The sequence below is a fragment of the Melospiza georgiana genome, chromosome 6, assembly GCF_028018845.1.
Source record: "Melospiza georgiana isolate bMelGeo1 chromosome 6, bMelGeo1.pri, whole genome shotgun sequence".
Taxonomy (NCBI): domain Eukaryota; kingdom Metazoa; phylum Chordata; class Aves; order Passeriformes; family Passerellidae; genus Melospiza; species Melospiza georgiana.
In genome coordinates, this window is record NC_080435.1 from 57,355,576 (window position 1) to 57,376,437 (window position 20,862).

General features: G+C 40.4%; 1 protein-coding gene across 1 annotated transcript in view; it reads right to left on the reverse strand.

The window, feature by feature from the left end:
• Nucleotides 1-20,862, reverse strand: part of SYNE2 (spectrin repeat containing nuclear envelope protein 2) — a 159,234-nt gene that overhangs the window by 117,564 nt on the left and 20,808 nt on the right. The window contains exons 13-32 of the mRNA XM_058025942.1: nucleotides 20,522-20,678; nucleotides 18,844-18,934; nucleotides 18,457-18,644; nucleotides 18,128-18,292; nucleotides 16,711-16,884; nucleotides 14,377-14,535; nucleotides 13,960-14,133; nucleotides 12,951-13,076; nucleotides 12,639-12,794; nucleotides 11,780-11,991; nucleotides 11,459-11,534; nucleotides 10,707-10,825; nucleotides 9,988-10,111; nucleotides 8,974-9,134; nucleotides 8,382-8,532; nucleotides 6,623-7,212; nucleotides 5,748-5,927; nucleotides 4,655-4,805; nucleotides 2,728-2,886; nucleotides 1,860-2,021 (exon numbers count right to left, since the gene is read on the reverse strand). Coding sequence (XP_057881925.1) covers nucleotides 1,860-2,021; nucleotides 2,728-2,886; nucleotides 4,655-4,805; nucleotides 5,748-5,927; nucleotides 6,623-7,212; nucleotides 8,382-8,532; nucleotides 8,974-9,134; nucleotides 9,988-10,111; nucleotides 10,707-10,825; nucleotides 11,459-11,534; nucleotides 11,780-11,991; nucleotides 12,639-12,794; nucleotides 12,951-13,076; nucleotides 13,960-14,133; nucleotides 14,377-14,535; nucleotides 16,711-16,884; nucleotides 18,128-18,292; nucleotides 18,457-18,644; nucleotides 18,844-18,934; nucleotides 20,522-20,678 — 3,475 coding nt within the window. The remainder of the gene's footprint in view (nucleotides 1-1,859; nucleotides 2,022-2,727; nucleotides 2,887-4,654; nucleotides 4,806-5,747; nucleotides 5,928-6,622; nucleotides 7,213-8,381; nucleotides 8,533-8,973; nucleotides 9,135-9,987; nucleotides 10,112-10,706; nucleotides 10,826-11,458; nucleotides 11,535-11,779; nucleotides 11,992-12,638; nucleotides 12,795-12,950; nucleotides 13,077-13,959; nucleotides 14,134-14,376; nucleotides 14,536-16,710; nucleotides 16,885-18,127; nucleotides 18,293-18,456; nucleotides 18,645-18,843; nucleotides 18,935-20,521; nucleotides 20,679-20,862) is intronic.

Genomic DNA, 20,862 nt, shown 5'->3' on the forward strand with positions numbered 1-20,862 from the left:
TTTGGAATAAGTCAGTGATGTGAAGGTAAAATGCCAGCTTCAACTTTTGAACAGGATAATGACATTGTCTCATATTCCCAAATCGATATTCCAAGCTCCCTGAGGACAAGCCTTCCTTTTGTAGTCTCTGTAAAAGCAATCATCAAAACCCATTCATGTGATGCAGCCCTTAAAAGAGTTTGCATTTGCATACAGGCTACAGGGGGAAGCAGAACTTCTCTCACATTTTTATATATACTGAAATTATCCTTAAATATACAGTCCAATAATCCACTGCTCTGCTCTTTTGTGACAGGCTCCCTGAAAACACATGCACCAGAGCTCACAAAGGACCCTGGGTTTCAACCCTGTGTAATGTGATACACATTGCAACAGTTGGGGGTCTTTCTGGAATTAGTATCCATGCAGAGGTGTTTCAGGATCAATAAAAGGAATAATAATAAAGTGATAAATTAACCTGATGCCATCTGCACTTGGAATAATTTTACAAAAATTCAAGCACATTGGGTTCAGTTTTCTCTCTTTCTATTCTGCTTTATAATAATTGCTCAGGGGAATGTGGTTTCTATGTCTCTTGCCCTCTTCTCCCTCCTCTTTTGAGACTTATCTCTCACAAGGAAGCAGCAGAATAACCTTACTGTAGCCACCTCCAGCACAGCCCTTCCTAAGGAGGAGAAGAGTCACACTGGGGGCACAGTCACATCATGCTGGACTTGAGCAGTTTCCAGGTAACAAAATGGCCCTAAAGATGCATTTTCCAGCTAGTGCATTTTTACTGGAGCCTCCAGGGACCTAAACTACTCCAGGAAAATTCTGACAATACAATGGTAGAGACAACAATGATGTGACAAAATATCCATTGCTGCACAGTGGATATGCCACTGTTTCCTGGTGAAGATCCATACACAAAGAGCAACTTGGCTTTTCACTTCTCTGCAAACTAAAACAAATGAGCAGTGCTAACAGTAGGAGGAAAGCTGCAAACAACCATAATAAAAACCAGGCCATTTGTAGCTTGTAAACACTGAGGAAAAACTGTCTGCAAATTTTCAAACAAGAGGATGTGGAATGTATTTATATATTTATGTCTGAATCACTCATTTTCAAGCAGGAAATTATTTTTACTTAGTAGACACTGGTTATGACCACAATGAAGCAGCACAGCTGGTCCATTTTGGCCCTGAAGTTAGAAATTAAAATATTCACCCCCATACATGAAGCTTTCAGTGGCACAGATCTAGTGCATGTGTTTTTACACCCAGCTGCACCCTGACACCAAGAATTAACATTATAATCTGTGCCAAAGGGGCACAGACAGCCCAGGCTCTGCTGCTGCCTGCCCACGTGCAGCCCCTGGAGAAGCTGTGCAGCCACTCTCTGCTGAGGCTGCAATAAGTTACAGTGAGGAACACAGGGGGAAAATAAACCACCTCTGAAACCTCTCCTTGAGCTGTGCTTTGCCCAGCTGTGCCAGAGGCTCCAGCATCTTCACTGACAGGCCACTTCTACCTGGAAAACTGATCATTAGCCTATACACACTCTTTTCTTTCTTCTCTGTGCACTGCTGCACTCCAGGCTTCAGCATCACAGGCCTTCTCTTTGCTCCATCTCTGTACAGCATTTGAAGTGTTGCATTGATTGAAAACCATTAACTACACACATACACTATCTGTGCATTAGTTTTCAAAGATATTTCCCCAAATAAAGGCAACATCCTTAGTGCAACCACCCATGCAGATAAAACTGCAAATGTTACAACTTCCTCTCCTGGTTTATCTATGCAACGATCATGTTTATAGCCCAAAATCCATAGTATAGTATAGTATAAAGAAAAGGTAAAAAATTGCCATTTAAATTACCTTCAACTGAGCAAGGTACTCCTCAGTCAGGCAATTGTCTTCTGCATTCTTGAGCTCTTCATCTGCCCAAACTTCAATTGTGCCAGATAAGTTCAGGAGTTTGTCCCACAAAGCCTGAGCTCTCCCCAAATTATCACAGTAATTTTCAGTCTTTTCATTGATCTACCATTAGATTGATAGGCAGAAAAAACACAAAGATTTCAAAAAATGTTGAGTTATATTCCAGAAGCAAAAGCAGCACAAGAAAATCAGAGCAAGATGAAACCACCCACAAAAACAAGAGCAGAAAATGGGGAGAAAAAAAAATCTCATGTCTTCACAGTGAACTGGTCATGGAGAAGATACTTAAATCCCTGCCACACATGTCACCAAACATACCAATCACAACAGCAGCTTGCCAGTTTTAAGGCAGGTTTAGGAAGGAGCCTTGCTCATTAATGTTTATCTACTCCCAGTAAATACCATTTAATCTCAGTATTGATGCACTGCTTAGATCGACAGTGGCAAACATTTCCCACCTAAAGCACCAGCACCATAATTTTCCAGATTTGTCTCCAAATTATAAATCCAGACGTTGTTATGGAAGCTTATAAATTCATGCAGAAAACACAAATATTGCCTTTTCTGCATTTTCTAGAATTATTTACTGCCAAGGAGTAGAGACAATATAAATTACCTGAGAGATCAGAAACATTACATCCATAGATACTCTGCAAGCTTTGCTCTGGTAAACACTTCACTTGGATTTATCTCTTAAGAATCCCTGCCATATTGCACTTAATTTATTTGAAATATTACACCCACATCAGAATCAATTACTATAATGCATAACAGATAAGACCACCCTGATAATTTACTTTTTACATACATCCAGCCATCTGTCCACAATAATGTTAGCCTCATTCTCGAACGGAGGCTCCTCAAAGCTTCTCATTTTATTCAGCTGGAATTGCAGGTTTTTGCAGATCTGATTTATTTTGTCTACATCTTCAGAGTGATCATTAAATTCCTCTTTTGCCTCTTCAATCTGTGAAAAAAAAACACATGGATATTTGTGAGTATATTTGCTTATGATTGTTTATTCAGCAAAATATTTTTAAACTGATTTGCTGGGTTTTTTTTTTTTTTTTTGCTTAGAGAAACAACAGCATTACATAAAATAATCTATTTTATACAATATGATGAGACTAGGAATGCATTCTGTGTTGTTCTATCCCTGCCATGCTGACAGGAATATTTCCCTGTTAGAAATCCATATCATTCTGTTGTTGGCTGCAGAACAGCTGAGTGGGAATAGAGATAATTTATTTCTAAGAGAGCCAAAACCACGGTTTGCTTTTAAAGTCCTAAGTGCCAGATCCAAGGGGACTGTACATCCACACACAGAACCTTGATTACAGAGATAAACAATGCAGAGTGTGATAATAATCTGAGATACTATCACAACTGCATTCTGAACCCCAGGTTTTGAACTATTTACAGAAAAAAGCTTAAATCCGATTTAAACACAGACACTGTCAAAATATGTCACAGCCAGAAAGTGAAACATCTCTTTCTCCTACTTTCTATTTAAACACCAAGCTGCTTCTTTGTGTTTCATTGGAATGTCAGTGTTTACAAACAACATGGAAGCTTCCTGGAAAAGAAACACTGACCTCTAGTGCCAGGCACTTGGATGTGAACAGCTCTCTCCTTATTTCCCACAGACGTCCTGGGAAATTACTTCTTCCCATCCCAACCCCACCGGGCACTGAGCTCAGGGGAAGGATGGCAGAGCTGCTCTCACACACCAGAACAAAGCAGAGAACTTTCCCTGCTATTATTTTGTATATTCTATATAACAAATCATGAGCACTCAAGGACATGCCTGGACTGTGCCACAGCAATTTCAGACCAGAGCTCTGGGAGTGGGAATTGCAGAGCTCAGGGTGAGGAGGGAGGGTTGTTCCCACAGAGGGATCTCCATAAAGCAGGGGCTGGGATATGCAGCAATGCCCCCCTTGCAGCAGGAGCCCAGGTGATACAAAGTGCCCCAAGTTTCACTGGTGGGACCAAGAAGTGACCCTGCCTCAGCTAAAGGGGGCTGGCACAAGCAGACACCATCCCATTGCCTCAGGAAACACCACTCACATTCCTTCTTCAATCTAACCAGCCCAGGGACTGTCTGTGAGCAAACTCTCCTGGATGCTACGGGTGATGCCTCATCAGAAAGCCTAAAATAGGATCTGAACAACCAATTACATCATACAGGACATGTGAAACCTGTGCAACAAAATGGTCATGATGGCCATGCTGCTGCTCACTAATCTGTTAACCATGGACAACTACTCCAGTAGCTGTATTCACATAGCCAAGCAGCTGGCTGTCACATTTCTGACAGAAAAGGTGGAAAGCTTTAAACTAAATGAAGAGGTGTCCAGAAGTACCTGCTCATTCAGCATGAGTAGCTCATCAGTAATGTAAAAGCTACTGCAAATGTTTAACTGCTGTCATAGACAGCTTGGAGCAAAAGGACAGGACTTAATCTCATCTTCATACTAGATCCTAGTTCTTCCATGGGGTTTGGTTTAGTTTTTGTAATCCTTCTCCATTATCAAGACTTTGATTCACTACGAAAAAACAGCCTTAAACCTACTTTAAACAAAAAATATGGAGTCCCTAAAAGTATTTTGGAAGCCAAAGCGAAAGCAAGGCCTTAACATCTGCCTGAAGGCTGAGGGTACAAGGACAACCCTGCATCTGAATGCTCCCAGGAAAGGCTTTTCTTTCCTTTCCAGTAAGTTCCTGTTACTCACCTTTGCTATTAATCTGTTCAAATTCTCCTTCCCCATGTAAGAAGTTTGCTGGGAAAGCACAATCTCCTGTTTCTGGATGATGCTGGTCAGACTCGTTTTGCAGCTTTGATACTGCTTCAGGAGCTCCAGAACCCTTGCACACTGCTCCTGGCTGTTAAAAAGAGATGCATTATTTATGGCCTAAGCACAAACCTGCAGCCTCAACCTCCTGTCTGCTCCCTTCTCCTATATTCACACACGTGGGAAGTTTGACAACCAGGCTGGGATGAGAGAAAAGGAGAGATGAACTGTTCCAGTCATAAATCCTGCAAAAATGTGTGTGCGATACCTGTGTGGTATCCAGACAGCTTCTGGAATCAGAAATGCCCTTCACCATCAAATGCCTCTGATCCACATTTAGCTGTGATGAGCAGCTGTGTTCATATGATCCTCTCCACCTGAGAGGTGAGCTCAGCCACAGTAAACTGAAATATCTCATGCAGCAGAGCTCACAGCAGCTTGGATGGTGGATTCCAGCCCATCCTTCAGTGGGACATGAAAACAGGTTACTAACTCCTGTGCAAGGCATGAGAATTAACCAGAACTGTGCCAGTACTTGCAAAACCTCTGGGCATCTTCAAAAACCATATTTGAAGCACAGATACCCTGGGCAACCAACCACAGCCCCTCCCAGTCCCCTCTCTCAGAATTATCAACCCAAGCTCCCTTTATTTTGCTGCATAAGAGACTGTTTTCCCAGCTGTCCTTTTCCATTTGTTTCAGTTTGTCCTTTCCTTTTTGGTGTGCTGGCAGGAAATTCACAGCAAATACAGAAGACACAGCATTCCCTGCAGCAGGCAGGTTTTCTCCTGGATGCCAATTAAGTCCAGCAGATCACTGCATACCTGCTAAATGATGGGACTGTGATGCTTTTAAAATATGCAAAATTGATTAGCTTTGGCTGCAAACTTCCATGCGCAATTCTTGGCTTAATGATAGTTTATGTCTCCACTCTACCTTTAAGGTATAGTCTAGGGGTTTTTTTTCTGTTTGATTTCACAAGCAAACTTCTTACTAGAACAATATTACTTTAAAATGCAATTTTCCTCCTTACCATTCAGCAAGCAAGAGCTTTGTATCCTCCCATAACCTCTCTGTAATTCTGCACTGCTCATTTGCTTCCTCTGCTTTCTCCTCATTGATCTGTGGGAGCTTATTAGCAATTTCTTGCAGAGATTTCATTTCAGCAGCAGCACGATCCAATTCCTTTTCCAATTCTGTTAATGATTTTATCCTTTATTAGAAAAAAAAATGAAATACAGCCTTATATTAAAATAAGCCTTTGATTTGGTTCACAATGTAATTATTAAATTCCTAGAAATTCATCCTGAGCTCCACATACTGTATTAAATGATCCCATAAAAAGTCTAATTTGGTCTTCAATTCATGTAATCTGACACAGGCCCTCAGATGAGTTATGCTGACCTCAACACTGTGAGAAAATAATCTAAATTCTGAAGGGCAGCTGGGTCTGTATGAACACAGTGAAATTAATTTGTATTAAAAGGCAAGTGCAGTCTGTCCATCTTACACTGTAGGGTTTCAGATCAGGTGCATCAGTGCCCAGCAAGGGGACCCATCTCCCCATCTGAGAGTTTTCTTACTGAAAACTAAGATCACAATAACCCATCTCCTATTTTTTCTTCCTCAATGCTGCTTCAAACACACACATACATACATATATATACATGTGTGTATATATATATATATATATATATATATATATATACACACACATATACACAAGTTTTAAAGAAAAAAAAATGGAGAAGGCATCCTTTTTTAGGCAGTGATGGAGCAAATAAAACAAACTCACAGCTACTGTCAATGTTCTACAGATACTTAAATTTTCAGTGCTCTCCTGCAGAGGGGACCCAGGCTGACTCCACTGAAATTATTAAATTAGAAGAGCTTTAAAAAATAATTCACCTTTTCTGAATAGCTGGAATTGTTGGATCCTTCAAGCCTATTTTGCTGATTCTGTCCCGTAGATCCTGAATGGTTTTAAGGAGTTCACTGTTTTTTCTGGAAAAAGTCTTGTACAAGTCTTTTTCTTCTGTAGGCACCTGCTCTCTTGAGGGATCATAAATGGCATTTAGCTTTTTAGATAAAGCCTGAACAAGTTTTTCACACCAAGTTTTTCTCCCATGATCAGCATCTTCAAGACGGATATTAACACTCTTCAGGCGCTCATCCAGACTTTTGGCCTCTTCTGCCAGATGAGAAACTTCCTGTGCAGCCTCCCTCAAAGCTTTTCCCTGCATTTCAGGTTGATCTGGGAGAGATGTGATGGAAGGTTGGATCTTCTTCAGGGAGGCCATAAAAGTTTCCAGATCTTTAAGGACAGCCTCACGGATCTGCATTTTATGGCGCATTTCTTCAAGCTGCTTTTGACAGTTAATTATAACTTTTCTTGCAGCTTGCAGGTCTAATGGATTAACTTCATCCCCTGCTGAACTGTCCAAGTGTTCCAATTGTTTGCACTCTTCAATCTGTTCTAATATGCATCTCTGCAGCATCTGAAATTTAGAGAATGACCAAAAATGTTAGCTAGTGAAAAAAAACCACATATCCTGCATTCAAGCTGAACCTGTGACTGAAAAACAAATTGTAATAGCAGTAAAAAAGTATGCTAAACAGGATGGGTAAGATAGAAAACCTACTCTGGATGTCAGTGGAGGGAAGGAAAAAGAACAAAATAATCAAACAAAATGGTATTCCACACACAGGAAATTTGATCAGCACTACAGAAAGCTCAAGACTCCTTTCTGGAATCAGACAAGAAGGAGAGAAAGATGATGATAGTCCTGGGACTGAAAGCAGCAGGCTCTCACAGCAGGACATCAGCCAGAGCAGCCACAGAGATAGTTATTACTCTGCCATCTTTCAGTTCCTTGTGCTATACTTTTGAAGCAGACTTCCATGCATTTAAAAATCTCCTGGTGCAGCCTGCAGGCTCTCTGGCTGCAGCCCTCAAAGGGCAGCAGCTCAGGGCTGTGAAAGCCCAGATGTGCAGAAAGCTGGGCAAAAATCCTGGGCCCTTGCAGCCAAAACTGGTCAGACAGAGCACACATGCTGTCTGCCCCACAGCCTGAGAGACCTAAACCCTACTTCACTGGAGAGCCAAGGGCAGACAAATGCAAACTTCCAGTTCTGTGTCGCTGTCAGTGTGCTCAGCCCAGAGGGCAAGCCAAGAATAAAACAGAATTCACCCTGCCCAGTGGACCAGGGCCTGGACATCAGATATTGATAGTAGGTGAAAAATTACTGCAGCCACACTGAGCTTCCAAAGCCATCCTGAGCTGTGCTCAGGTACTACAGCAGATGTGACACAAGGTAGCTTGGCTGAGCCCATAAATTAACATAGTTCATTATGTGCATGACTCTACAAAATTGTATAAGGCCAAGTGGGAACACCACAAATCTGCATCAAACAAAAGATCCTATCCTACAATGAAATGTTCACAACAATGGCTTTCACAGCAGAACCTACTGAGGGTCCCTGGCTTGTTCTACAGGACCAACAATGTTTTAAACACAGGGACTAAAATGCCATTACAGATTTTAGAAGGTTTGGGAAGTCTTGTCAGCAGCCCTAACCTCCTGAGTGAAAATCCCAAGAAGTTCTCTGCTTCCTAGATATTAATACCTATCCTTGCTAGGGTGTGGTCTCTGCATCTTCCCTTACCTTCAGTTCACTCTCAGGAGGGTTCCAGTCCATCAGACTAAACTGGTGGATGTACTTTTTCTTCAGCCATTCATCTACTAATTGACAGACAGAGATGGATTGACTTTCTGTTGCCGAAATAATTTCCACAGCAGCCCTTAAAGAACTTGCTCTGCAAGAAAGGTAACAAAACATGAACTGGGAAAGCAAGCAAGAAAAGGCACTCAATATTTTTAAGCACAAAAAGGCACAAAAATAATGTAACTGTCTAACAGATCTAATCCTCCCCCTCCCAAGGTTAGATGAGTTTTTCTCTGATTAATGAGAAAAGCAATGTGAATCATTGTGAATTTAACCAAAAGATGAAAGGAAATAACAGCAATAAATGGGAATATTGCACAGTTATGTCCCAAAGATCTGTCTCTGATCTTCTTGGGGAGACTCACACTATCTTCCATGTGTATATAAATAAAGAAAAATTAAGAACAGCCTAATTTTTGCAATGAAGAAAAGGTTAAAAATGTGCAGCTATTTTCTCCAACAGACATTATTCACTTCACAACATACACAATTAGTTACAATTCCTTATCTAATACCATAAAGTGTTTTATACCTGATACTTATCACATCCTGAAGTTCTTTCCACTCGCTTTGTAGCTTGTTCCTTGCCTCAGAGAGAGCAGCCTGCTGCACTTCAGACACAAGATTTTCTAAGGCAGATGAGATCTTTTCCAATTCTTTCCAACCAGACGTGAATTCCATGTCTATCATTGACTAGAAGACAAGCAGTTCTAATGCATTAATATGATCCTGTATTTCTCAGTGGACATTTCATAAAACTAGCCACAAGAGTCTCTACAAAAACAGTGAAAATATCATCTGAAAGTAAAGAGTATCTACTGCCTTTTTTCTCCTTCAGGACCCAGCTTTTAGCTGCATGCAAATTTCCAGTAACATTTTACAGTGACAATTTCCATGTCTGATATATGCCTTGGCTACATTTTATAAAAGGGTCAAAAAATAACGGGCCAGGCATTCTTACTACAAGAATGAAAATACCTCCACCTAGCTATGTTCAGAAGAAAAACAAATGAAGAACTGAACCAAGTTCTGAGATTCTTGATGAGGCTTTGTAGTTCTTTCAAGAAAGGAAATAAAAAATTGCAGTAATAAACTTGTCAACATCAACTCTGTGCCTCTTGCTGTCGCCTCAAGGATCTCACAAACCTAACCAAGTTTTGTGTGTCCTGGAACAGCTTCATTCTGCACAAACACCATTTGGTGGTTCAACTCTGATGACTCCTGCAGCCCTGGCCATCTCTGCTGGCAAACAAAAAGCTCCTTTTGCCGTTTTTTTCCCATTACACCTATTTCAGCCTGCAGACAACAAACCCAGAGCCACCAATTTCTTCTTTTCTTTCAGCAACACCTGCAAAACTCCAGTGCTAGGCAGCAATGCAGTTCTGTTGAATCCTAAATCCTTGATTTACCTTCTTCCAACACATATGGTTGCAAGGATGCTGCTTTTCCCTTGGCAATATATGATATATGTAACAGAGAAGTGAGTGCTTACATGAGAAAATAACAATTTAGGCACCAGGTATATTTTTAAAAGATGAATACTTGCCTCTAGTTCAAAGAGCTTAAACGTAAGGGATGAAGTGTCTTTTATTTCATCAGTAAAGTCAGATGTTACTTTATCTCTGCTGTGACGTAGAAGTTCCTCCAGGTTACTTCTCTGTGTATTAAAGCTAAGGAGAGATGCAAACACTTTCAGAGAGAATATTACTTTTAATTAAACAGAACATCTCAGGGTATGGGACTCCCTGATCAACAGAGTGCCATAAAAAAATAAGCACAGTCTATTGCAAGTACGTATTTTATTTAAGTCCAAAATGAATGAATAATGCATAATTGAGCAACATAATAAACAGATTGCTCATATGGCTAATCTTCAAATCTAAATGCCAGCCTGCATTCTCTAAATTCAGTTTTACAAAAGTAAAAGTGTCAATTCTCTAAAAAACTTGACACATTTCTTTATTTTGCAATATTTGAAGTTATTAGTAAGGCAGATGCAGACTTTCCTAGCCCACGAAAATGAGTAAAACATTCATAGCTAAAAATGTTCTTGCTTCAAAATCCTAATGCTCGAAGCATTTAGTTACTGTAGTGCTTCCCTATAAATTACAGATCAATATTCAGTAAACTGCAGCAGAAAAAAGAACAGGGTTCTGCATAGCAAAAATGCACCTTATGTTTAGTACATTCAATGAACTTGTGAGTTAATTTGTCTAGCACAGCATCATACTTTAACAACAATGCATTTTCTCCTTTAAAAATTACCTCTCTAACAAAGCTGGTATGGCCAATTCACCATCTTCCTCAAACTCATCTGCACAGCTCTCTCCATTGTGGTGCTTCACATCTGGCTCCAAAACTGCATCTGTAGTAGGTCTTGAGGTCTGAGTAAAAATAAAAAGGGTGACAGTGACCTCCACAATACCCTGTGCAATACACAGCAAAGCCTAACAATCATCTGTGAGCTCCTGAAGGAAGGGATGGCTTGATGTGTCCCAGAGATGACACATCAAGCCATCAGAGAAGCCATTCATGAATTCAAGATGTGTTTGAACTCAATCACGAGCCCAAAGAACAAATTTTGGAATATTTGCAGCCAGCTCATTCATTCTTTTCACAGATACAGACAAATGCCTTCAACTCTTCACTAGGACTCTCTCTGTCCTCTGAAAATTGTTCATGTTACTGGGACACTATGGGGGATTTTCACTGGAACACAGCTTCCCACATAACCTTTCCACCTGAAAATGACTGAAAATGCAAAATTATATTTTGCAAAATATAATTCCAGGCTGGAGGCTCACATCTTCTCAGGGTGCCCAGCACTGCTGCTTGCATGTTAATTTTTATTGTTTACTTAGTCTACGTTCACAACCACAGTGGGGTTTGGATTTCTGACCAGAGGCCCAAGGTCTTATCACAATAAAAACAGTAAGAGAAATAAACACCTTTTCCTCCTGGCAATGACCTCCCTTTGACAGAGCACTGTTTTCCATCAGTAAGTCTGGACTTCTTACCTCCTCTACCATAAGGCTGTCAATTTCTTGAGAAGAACCAGACTCTTCTCCATTCTCAGAAGCCAAAATGGAGTTCCTACAAGAACAAAATATTAAATACAAAGGGAAAAAAAATATCCTAGCTCAAGGTTTAAAACAGTGCAGCTGTGTTGAAGGATAATCAATCATTGTACTTGCCAGTTTATGAAACTTAATACTTTAAGTGTTTGAATGCACAGCTGGCCACAATAATGTACTACCAAAACACATTAGAGTATCCCAAAATTTATGCGTAAAAATGATTTCTATAAAGCTACAACACCCCATGGCTCAGCGACCCACCCTTTCTGAGGGGGCTGTCCTTTTCCAACACGAGCCAGCAGTGCTGTGTGAGTGTCTGCCACCATTTGCTGAACCTTTTCTAGCCTTTTCTCACAGTCTGCAGTGAGTGTCTGCATCCCTGGGACAGCTTCTTCTGAGAGTCTTGCCAAAGTTTTAAGGTCTTCCAAAGACTTGTTAAGTTCCTTCATGCTACCTTCGTGTGAAAAAAAGGCCTAAACAAAGAAAAAACAATATAATAAGCCCATGCTAAAACACCAGGATAAGAAATTATTCTCATATATTTTTTTATACTTCCATTATCTTGGTTGAGTGCTCTTAAAAGTCTAAGTTGTCAAACCAACACACACTTATCTTTTCTTGGTTCTTTCTAAAATAGAGCCAGAGAGTAAATTAAGATTTCTGGCAACATGTTCCCAACTATATTCACACGACTACCCTGACTCTCGCTTGATTTAGAAATTCATTATATTCTACAATTTTTAATTTTGGCCCCAAGTCTTCTTCACCCCAACATCAGATAGAAGTGTCCTACAGACTACATAAAAAGTAGAATATTTTTTTAATATTCCTTGTCAATTATTATACTTCCTAAAGTGAATTCAAGACACACTAAAAATGTGGGGGAAAAAATGGAAAAAGGATACCACCTACTCAACAAGGAGTTAATTCTAAAAGTTTGCAAGAACACTAATATCTGCAGTCAAAAAAGGTAAAGAAATAATTTTGGTGGCCTCTTTGCTCTGTGTTTACATAACACAGAGCACAAGGGCCCTGCTCCACAGATAACGAACCCAAAAAAAGAGGAAGAAGGACAGCAAAGCATCCACAAATAGAGACAGAAAAGGAATGTGTCAGGTACCTCATGCTCCTTCATGAGCCCTTTGGTTTTATCCATACTTAGGAGTTTCTTCTCTTTGCCTAACTGCTTATTGATTTTTTTTAAAGTTGCATTAAATTTCTTTTTTTCCCTTTCTATGATGAGCTGGACATAGGATAGAATTTCTTGACGAACTGCCTGCAAAATACAAAGCATTGTTCCCATGAGATGGTGAGACAATGTTACACAGCAAATAAAAACACCAGAACACACTGTGACAAGAAAAAATTGACTTTCAAAGATGCCAGGCCTAATGAGACCAGACAGTGGATTCTCATTCCTGCATTATCTCACCTCCCATCTCCTACGAACATCATCTTCCACCAACAGCTTCTCATGGTCAGATGAAATATTTTTCAGCAGTTCAGCTGCTTTCAAAAATTTGTCAAGAACTTTATTGTCCAGAGCATTAAAAGCTTCCTAAAAAAAATAAACAAAAACCAAAACAAAACCCAGACATCATAATGAAAACCAAACAGAAGTGAACATAACTTATTTAACCAAGAAAATGACAATGTATACATCACACATATGGGGTGTGTAGTTCTGCTGTGGGTGAGTACAAGGGCATTCTCCATCCCTGTTTATCTGCAAAAGCTTGCAGAATCAGTGGATGCTTTATGGAGAAAAGCAGGTGCTGTTCTTGTGCTTTCTTCAGGTGCTTTCAGGGGAAAATTTGGTACCAAAGACAAAAGATGAAGGTTGCTGATCTCTGCCTCTTCCTTAGGGAATACCTGAGGCCATGTAGCATGGGTGTGGGCAGAGACAAGGTGAAAGGGATCCTCCAGGATGGCCTGGAATGAGCTCTCTGCCCCTCCTGCCACATGATCACCCAGCCCTCTCTGCCAGACCAGGCAACAGATTTTGGGCACTTCCATGTCCAACATCCCTTTAAGAGATCCACATTTTGAGACAGGATATTTGATTTACCAACTACCCTCTGGGGAAGAGAGGAGATTTAGTATTTATAATAACCTGCCCAAGAATTCAGGCATGTCATTCTTGATGGGAAGCTTAATTATTGATCAGGTAAAAAAAAAAAAAAAAAAAGGGCTGTAGTTCTGAAAATTATGAGTTCTGATGGAGTAATTTTGGACAGGGTACTGAATAAACTGCCAAACAGATTTATGTTTCTTCATTCAAGTTGTCTGCCAAGTTAATAAAGTGCTAAATCAGAAAACTGAGCAAAGCATTAATCGCTACCAAAAAAAAAAAAAGTCAGTACTTTTCTTACTTTGGACTTTTAGAGACCACATAGCCCTCAGAACTACTCAGATTCAGCTGGTTCAGAACACAGACCCACCTCATATCTTGAAATACATTCTTCAGGACTTAATTTTTGACTGACAAGTTGCACAGCCTTTGAAATGGAGGCCTCAAGTTCTTTCTGTGATTCTTCAAAATTGAGCAAAGCCTCCTTCTCTGAGGGTTTCTTCTCAGATTTGGACAAGATCTTGTTCAGGTCACCCATGACAGCCTTGGAAGAAAGAGACTTTTCAGAACACACCTGAGTGTCAGTAATTAGACAGAGTTATTGCTTCATAACATTACTCAAGTTTTTCAAGTTGAGATACTGATCCTGGAAATGTTCTAGATTTTGCCCTGACAAGAGTCTGGGAGACTGAGTACAGAATCTCTTCTATTTCACATGACTGACAAAGAGTTTTCCATACTCTGCAATGGTAAAATCAGAGATATCTGTGTGTGTATAAACAAGTACCTCTACTTTGCCTCTGGCTTCTTTAATTCGTGCCTCCAGCCCAGTGGTGTGAGAATGCTGCTGCAAGACCTGACTCGAAACATTCTGCCTCAGGGATTGCAGTATCTCTTCTGCTGCCACAACTTGGTCTTGGCACGAGGATCCTCTTGCAGCCAAACTCTGGTTTGAACAAAAAGCATTAGAAATCTTTACAAGTGTTTATTTGTCTTTTTGTTTAAACAAACAGAGTGAAAAAGCCAGCTTTGATCATGGATGATTGATACTTGGTAAAGGAAAGCCTCACATTCCAGTGATGGTCAGTGTACTGCACTGCAAAATGTTTGTGTGGAGAGAAAGAAATTTGCTGCCATCCACAGGGGATTCTGTTTGCTGAAGCAATTTCTTTCTGTCAGTGCAACACCTCCTGTGTCTTTGCCACAGAGCCAATCAGATGTGTTTTCAAAACATGCTCTCTCATCCAAGCAGCTTCCCAAATGAAACCACACATTTGGATATGCAGCATCTGATCATGAAGTCATCCAAAGTGAGCACACAGCAAGGCTCAGATTTCCTTGTAGTATTCAGCACTGCAAGGCAGGAAAGCAGCTGGGTGCCCTGCATGCAGGAGTAGTGTGCCATATTTGAATATTTATCATGAAAAGTCCTTATTAGAGCTGTTTCTCCCTATGAATATTCAACACATTTCTCCTGTCTGGAGTTGTCAATTAGCATTCTCCTAATCATAATCAGAGCTTTATTCTGGATCTTGACCTATTGTACTGCAGGTAACAAGTGACCTGGTCTCTCCTGCCCCCAGACATGGAGGTACAATGCCAGCCACATGTTTGGAGGCTGCATTTCAGGATGTCCTTTGTTATTTCACTTTTTTTTTTTACAAACTAGAGTCACACTGCAAAATGAGGCTTATTTTATACATATATTCCTGTGATTACAAAAAGATAAACAGATCCTTTTCGTCTCTCACACTTCCCAATCTGTCAGGTAAATGTTGCAGTAAAAAGTGTCAGGACTTTTGATTCTTCCTGCAGAAAAGCTGAATTTTTATTGCATAGTTCATATTTTCATGGGAATATCAGAAGGCACTGTGATCAATCTAATTGGTTAACAATACACTGATACTCAGTTTATTGGTTGGTAAATGGCTAGGGTGCATGTTTATTAAACTTCTCTATTTCTGGCTAGTTTACATATTTTCTTCATGGATTCTCATGGGACAGACTCTTTGTTTTTGTAGGTGTGAACAGTTCTCTTACCAGAATAGATTGTTGTGTTAACTGATTGTCATTTTCATTATTTTTTCACACGGGAACTTACAAGCTAGTTGCTAGCTTAGCTAGAGTAGTAGGGCTTAAACTACAGTTTTACAAGGCTTTTCTTTGCTAAGGCATTACCTGTATGCAACAGCTAAGCTCTCTGCAAGAAGGCACAAATCATGAGAAAACGAACACTGATTCTGGTGCACAATTACCATATATAGATTAAGTGAAATACAGAGTATTTCTGCTTATTTACAGCAGTTACACAAAGGAGTTGGTGGTCACCTTCACTCCATCAGTTTATAGAGGCCCTGTTGCAGAAGTAGTAAAGACAACATAAGACAGTGCTTCAACTTCTTCACTGCAAAGCTTGGCATCTTTATTCTATCTCACCTTCACTGGCAGGTGAAGAAAATAAATCAGACTTTGTATTGAAGCTGCTGAGTTATATACACAGATTTTCATCTGCCATCTGCTGGGAGCTGGGGGTAATCCCAGGGAAACAATACTGACTAGTGGAATTTATTGTTAGAAGTTAATTTGTGCTCCTTGAGGATATTTCTAACAACTAGCTATAAGATGAGATTCTCAAATAACCCGACATGCTGCTGAAAATACTTCAAGCATTCAAATTTTTGAGGGTAAGCCTTGAATACAGCCAAGGTGTCCCAAACCTCCTCCCTGCATTGGAGAGTAGATGATAACAGCCCTGTGTGACCAGGGGAACTACTCAAATTGGCAACCTGCAGAGCTCTGGTCTGCTCCAAGTGCTCTGCTGGACAGGTGTAATTAATATCACTCAAGAACAAGCTGCTGATCAGTGGCACCAACAGCATTTCATTGGCACCTGCTGGTCAGCTGGGCACACTGAGGGTGGAAGATTCACTCACAGCTCATCTGGGAGTGATCCTGGGAAATAACAACAAGGCACAAGCACTGTCTTGACTTTTTACAAGTATTACAGCACAAAATCCACATTAAGTCCTGCTTCACTGATGATGCCTCATTTTACCCCAGCCACAAATCTGTGCTGCAAGATGAGAATCTGAGGAGCAAGTATTTTAAGCAGCATTTTCACCTGCAAATGTTCCTCCAGCTCAGGTTCCACAGGCTCCTCGTGACTGATCTTGCTAAGGAGATGTCCCATCTCTGCTGCCCAGCTGTCCACCCCTCTAAGCAGCTCTTCAATTTTCTCCAGGCTCCCTGGAAGCTCCGTGGTCTCTTCAGCAGCATTTGTGCTCTCCTCTCCAAGCTGTCAACAAAGAGCAAGGTGAGATGTTCATTCCCATCATCTCCCCACTGCCCTCCTCCAACACAGTCACCACTTGGGTCACTTCCCAGCTTTAGCACTCAACAGGGATCAAAGGAGAAATAAATGCCAAACATATTGATAAATAAACCAAGTGAGGCTCAGTTCCTCAGCCCTGAGGGCAGGTGGGACAGCACAATCTGTCCCCTTGTCCCCTCCCCCACAAGCAGCCACACTACTATGGAGAAAACTCCTGTGCTGCAGCATCTCCCAGCCCACAGCAGGGAATTGTCCAAGAACAGCAGCTGGTGTTGGTCAAATCAAGGTCAGGAAGTGTGCTGACATTAATGGTACTGGCAGTCACAGGCCAGAGCTCCAGCATTTGGTATTGCATTTTATATTAAAAAATAAATATAATATATTTGATAGCCATAATGTCCACAGCACTGCCACAAAAATAACTCAGGAAGCCCTTAAAACCTTAGACAGGCTTCTTGCACCTCACTTATCTGATTCCTCAATATATTTCCTTGAAGCATCTCTTATTAAGGGTTTTTCTAGCAAACTCTGGATTTCCCTCACCCTTTGATTGCTTCCTTTGATTTTATTGCATTCTCACTAAGCTCATCTCCTACAAAAATGTAGCAGTAATTTTTTGCCACCGTTTACTGTCACAGCAGTAGCTTTAATAAATGTCAATGAAAGGCTCAACTCAGAAAATTAAGAGTTCTAATATTCCCAGGCAGAGTGAAAATGTCATTCTTGTGAAAGCACTCTAGGGACTGTAATATGTATAAAATTAGGCAGGTTTATAGGGATTTACAGCAGCCTAAAAACCTGTCAAGTGAGCTGGTGAAAAGTTGCACAACCTTAGAAATATCTATGCAGCAATAATTACTTTCTACCAGCTAAGACAGAGTCTGTAAAATTTAACACAGGTAAATTGATTATTTCCACCCCGAGCACTGAATTAAGAGCTTCATTCTGCAATAAGATTTCCTTTTCTAAGTGGTTTTGAGATTTCAATTTAAAAATTGAACATTTTCCATCCTGCTATAATGAGAATTTTACTGAGCCACAAAGATTTAGAATGGGATGCTGCTGTGTACTCTGTTTCTCAAGCTTTAAAACTGGCAACCTTGAGCTGACTGAAAGATTGATCAATCTCTGATTACCAAACTGGTAAATCTAGGAAAGATGACTTAGAAGGCTGTATGGCAAAGAGTAATAGTGACTTGTAACTCACAAAGTGTGTCCTCTTGATGAACTTTGCCCATCTCCTGTTCAGTTTCTTCAGCTCTTTGGCAATATTTGATCCAACTTGCTCTTTGCTGACTTCAATGAGATGGTTTCCAGCTTCATTTAAGGAACCATGAATCGAATTCCTCTTTGCCAGTACCTCAGCAGGGATCTAGACAGAGGCATTGAAATAATTTTAAGCAGAACCCTGTCAAACATTTATTTCCAAAATGAAAAGCAGAAAAGCAACAACAGCAGCCACTGTGAGATTTAATGTTTTTCTTCCAGAAGGCTTTGAAGTATCTCTGTCAAACAAACAGAAATCCAACCATGTACCTCTTTTGGATCCTCATTTCTGTTTTCTTCCAGCCATGTCTTTAGTAAATGGATGTTTTCTGTGTAATTACTCCAGGAGGACAGGACTTTCTGTAGGGTGGTGTTTACATTGGAAATATATTCTTTACATGTAGAAATCTTTGACTCCACTGTCTTCAAAAGTTTGCTGATTTCTTGAGGATCTCCAGCTAGGAAGTGGAATAGAGATTATTGTTACACATTTGGGAACAGAGAGGTTAATTAAACAGAAACACTGCTTATATGGAACAGTAGATGGAATTAAAACTGGGGGCAGCACTTCAAAATAGTTACTGTATATAGATTAAATGAAATAAAGAGTATATTCAAAATAGAGATCTTCAGACCAACTTATGTGCATAAGCTCACCCAAGTCAGGATGTTTTATGTTTTTCAAGTCTTCACAGATGTGAGTAGCAGTGTCTAGTTGTGTTTCAAGTTTCTTTTCTTCAATGAAATTCTGCTCAAAGTGAAAAGTAATTGATATGGGTAACACTGAATGACACAAAACTGAGTAAGAAATACAGCTTGGGACACTTTTTTTTTGCAATATGAGCCTACAACCTACAGTTTAAATGTAAACTGAGCAAAGCCCACCCAGCAACTCAGCTGCACCCTTTAGTCTGAAACAAACTTGTTCTTTTACTTTGCTTGTTCAGAGAGTAAAGTAAATAGAACTATGAATACCTGAATGCCACTGCCTGAGCCACAGCCCTGCATGAGTCAGGACTGCTTGCTCCAAAAAGTTACAGCCCCAGGGCAATACTGAGAAATGGCATCTAGAATAAGTCAGGCAGAACTCAGTCACATAAGCCAAAATGTGATGAAAGCAAAAGGTGGGCTTCCCTGCATGCACAGAAATATTGAGGTGCCTCATTTCTGACAGATAAAACAAACTGGGGATGGAGAGGGTGAAAGAGGAAGAAATGGGAGCAGAGGAAGACACTTGTGTGTGCACAGGGGGTGAGGGTTGACCCTCAGCCCCTCTCTGAGCTGATCTCACTTCAGCACTTTCCACTCCTAGGAATGTCCTACCCAGCAGGGTACAAAACAACCTCCCTTGTGACTGTGACAAGCCCTAAACTCTAAACAAGCCCTAAACTCCCTGGCAAAGCTCTGCATTCTATCAGCTTGAGCAAGACCATGAGCCACAACTGTAGAAACAACATGATAATAAGTATTTATGAAACCAACTGAACCAACAAACTCAGCACAGATTAACTCTGCACGACCATCTCACCACAGGGTGAGGCTGACACTGCTCAGGAAACTGCTACTTTATACAACCTATTGTTGCCTCCTTCCACAGTACTGAGGCTGGTGAAATTCCCACTAATTTAACTGCGGATTCGCCAGTCTGAAAATCCTTTGAGAAAGTCCACTAAGATGGAATTCACAAGGAATCCCACTAGCTTCAGATGGGGAAAAACTGGAGGCATCAGCATTTTCACCTCTGCCTCTACTCTTGATGCAGTATCCCTTGTCAGTATTTGGGGTTGGGCATCCCCTCCTAAAAGCCTACATCAGTTTCATAACTTGAGTCCAGAAATTGAGCTGGGCATAAAGTGTAATAGAACAAGACAATTCATATTCACCACAAAGCATGAGGAGGTAAAGAAGCTCATGGGAAAAGGAAGAGGCAGCAGTGTGAATAATGGCTGGTTTTGAAGAAAGCAACTACTGAACTGCCCCAGAGAGGGTTCTGTGGATTGAAGCTAGGGAAGGGCTGCTACAAATGGCTCTATAAATAATAGAGAAAGAAAGAAATCTTCACAATAAAGAATAAAAAGGGGCAGAGAGAAAATTACAGTCATGGCTTGCGTTACTTCTCCAAACTGAAGAAAGAAATCTCATTCATAGCAAAATGGAAGATTTTGGGGGCAAGAAAAGCTTCTAGGGAGGTCTACCTGCCCTTCTTTGAATAAATCTGAGATTTCACCAGTCCACCATGCTTCTACCAACTATAATACCTTCAGATGACATAAGACTAAATCAAAGAGAGCTGGGAATTACCATCAGGGTGTGATTCATATAACCTGAAACTTACATTCCAATTTTCCAGCAGTGATTCCACAGACTCTTTTGCCCCATATTTCACGTCCCAGATATTTAGCTTTAACTTCACCTCATTGGCAATGGCTGAGCACAGTCCATAGTGGTATTCAAGAAAAGTGCTGGGGTTTGTAGAACGAATGTTGCCAAATCTGCAAACAGAAAATAGTTCCAAAAGTTATTCAAAACCGTTCGATACAAAAGGCATTAATGTATCAGGATTTTATCCTAAAAAATCAAAATTACATTTATGTAAACATTTTTCTTTAAAGACAGGAATTAAGTTCTAAGATAGCAATAGTTCATTTATTTTTTTTAAAGCAGCAACAATTGAGC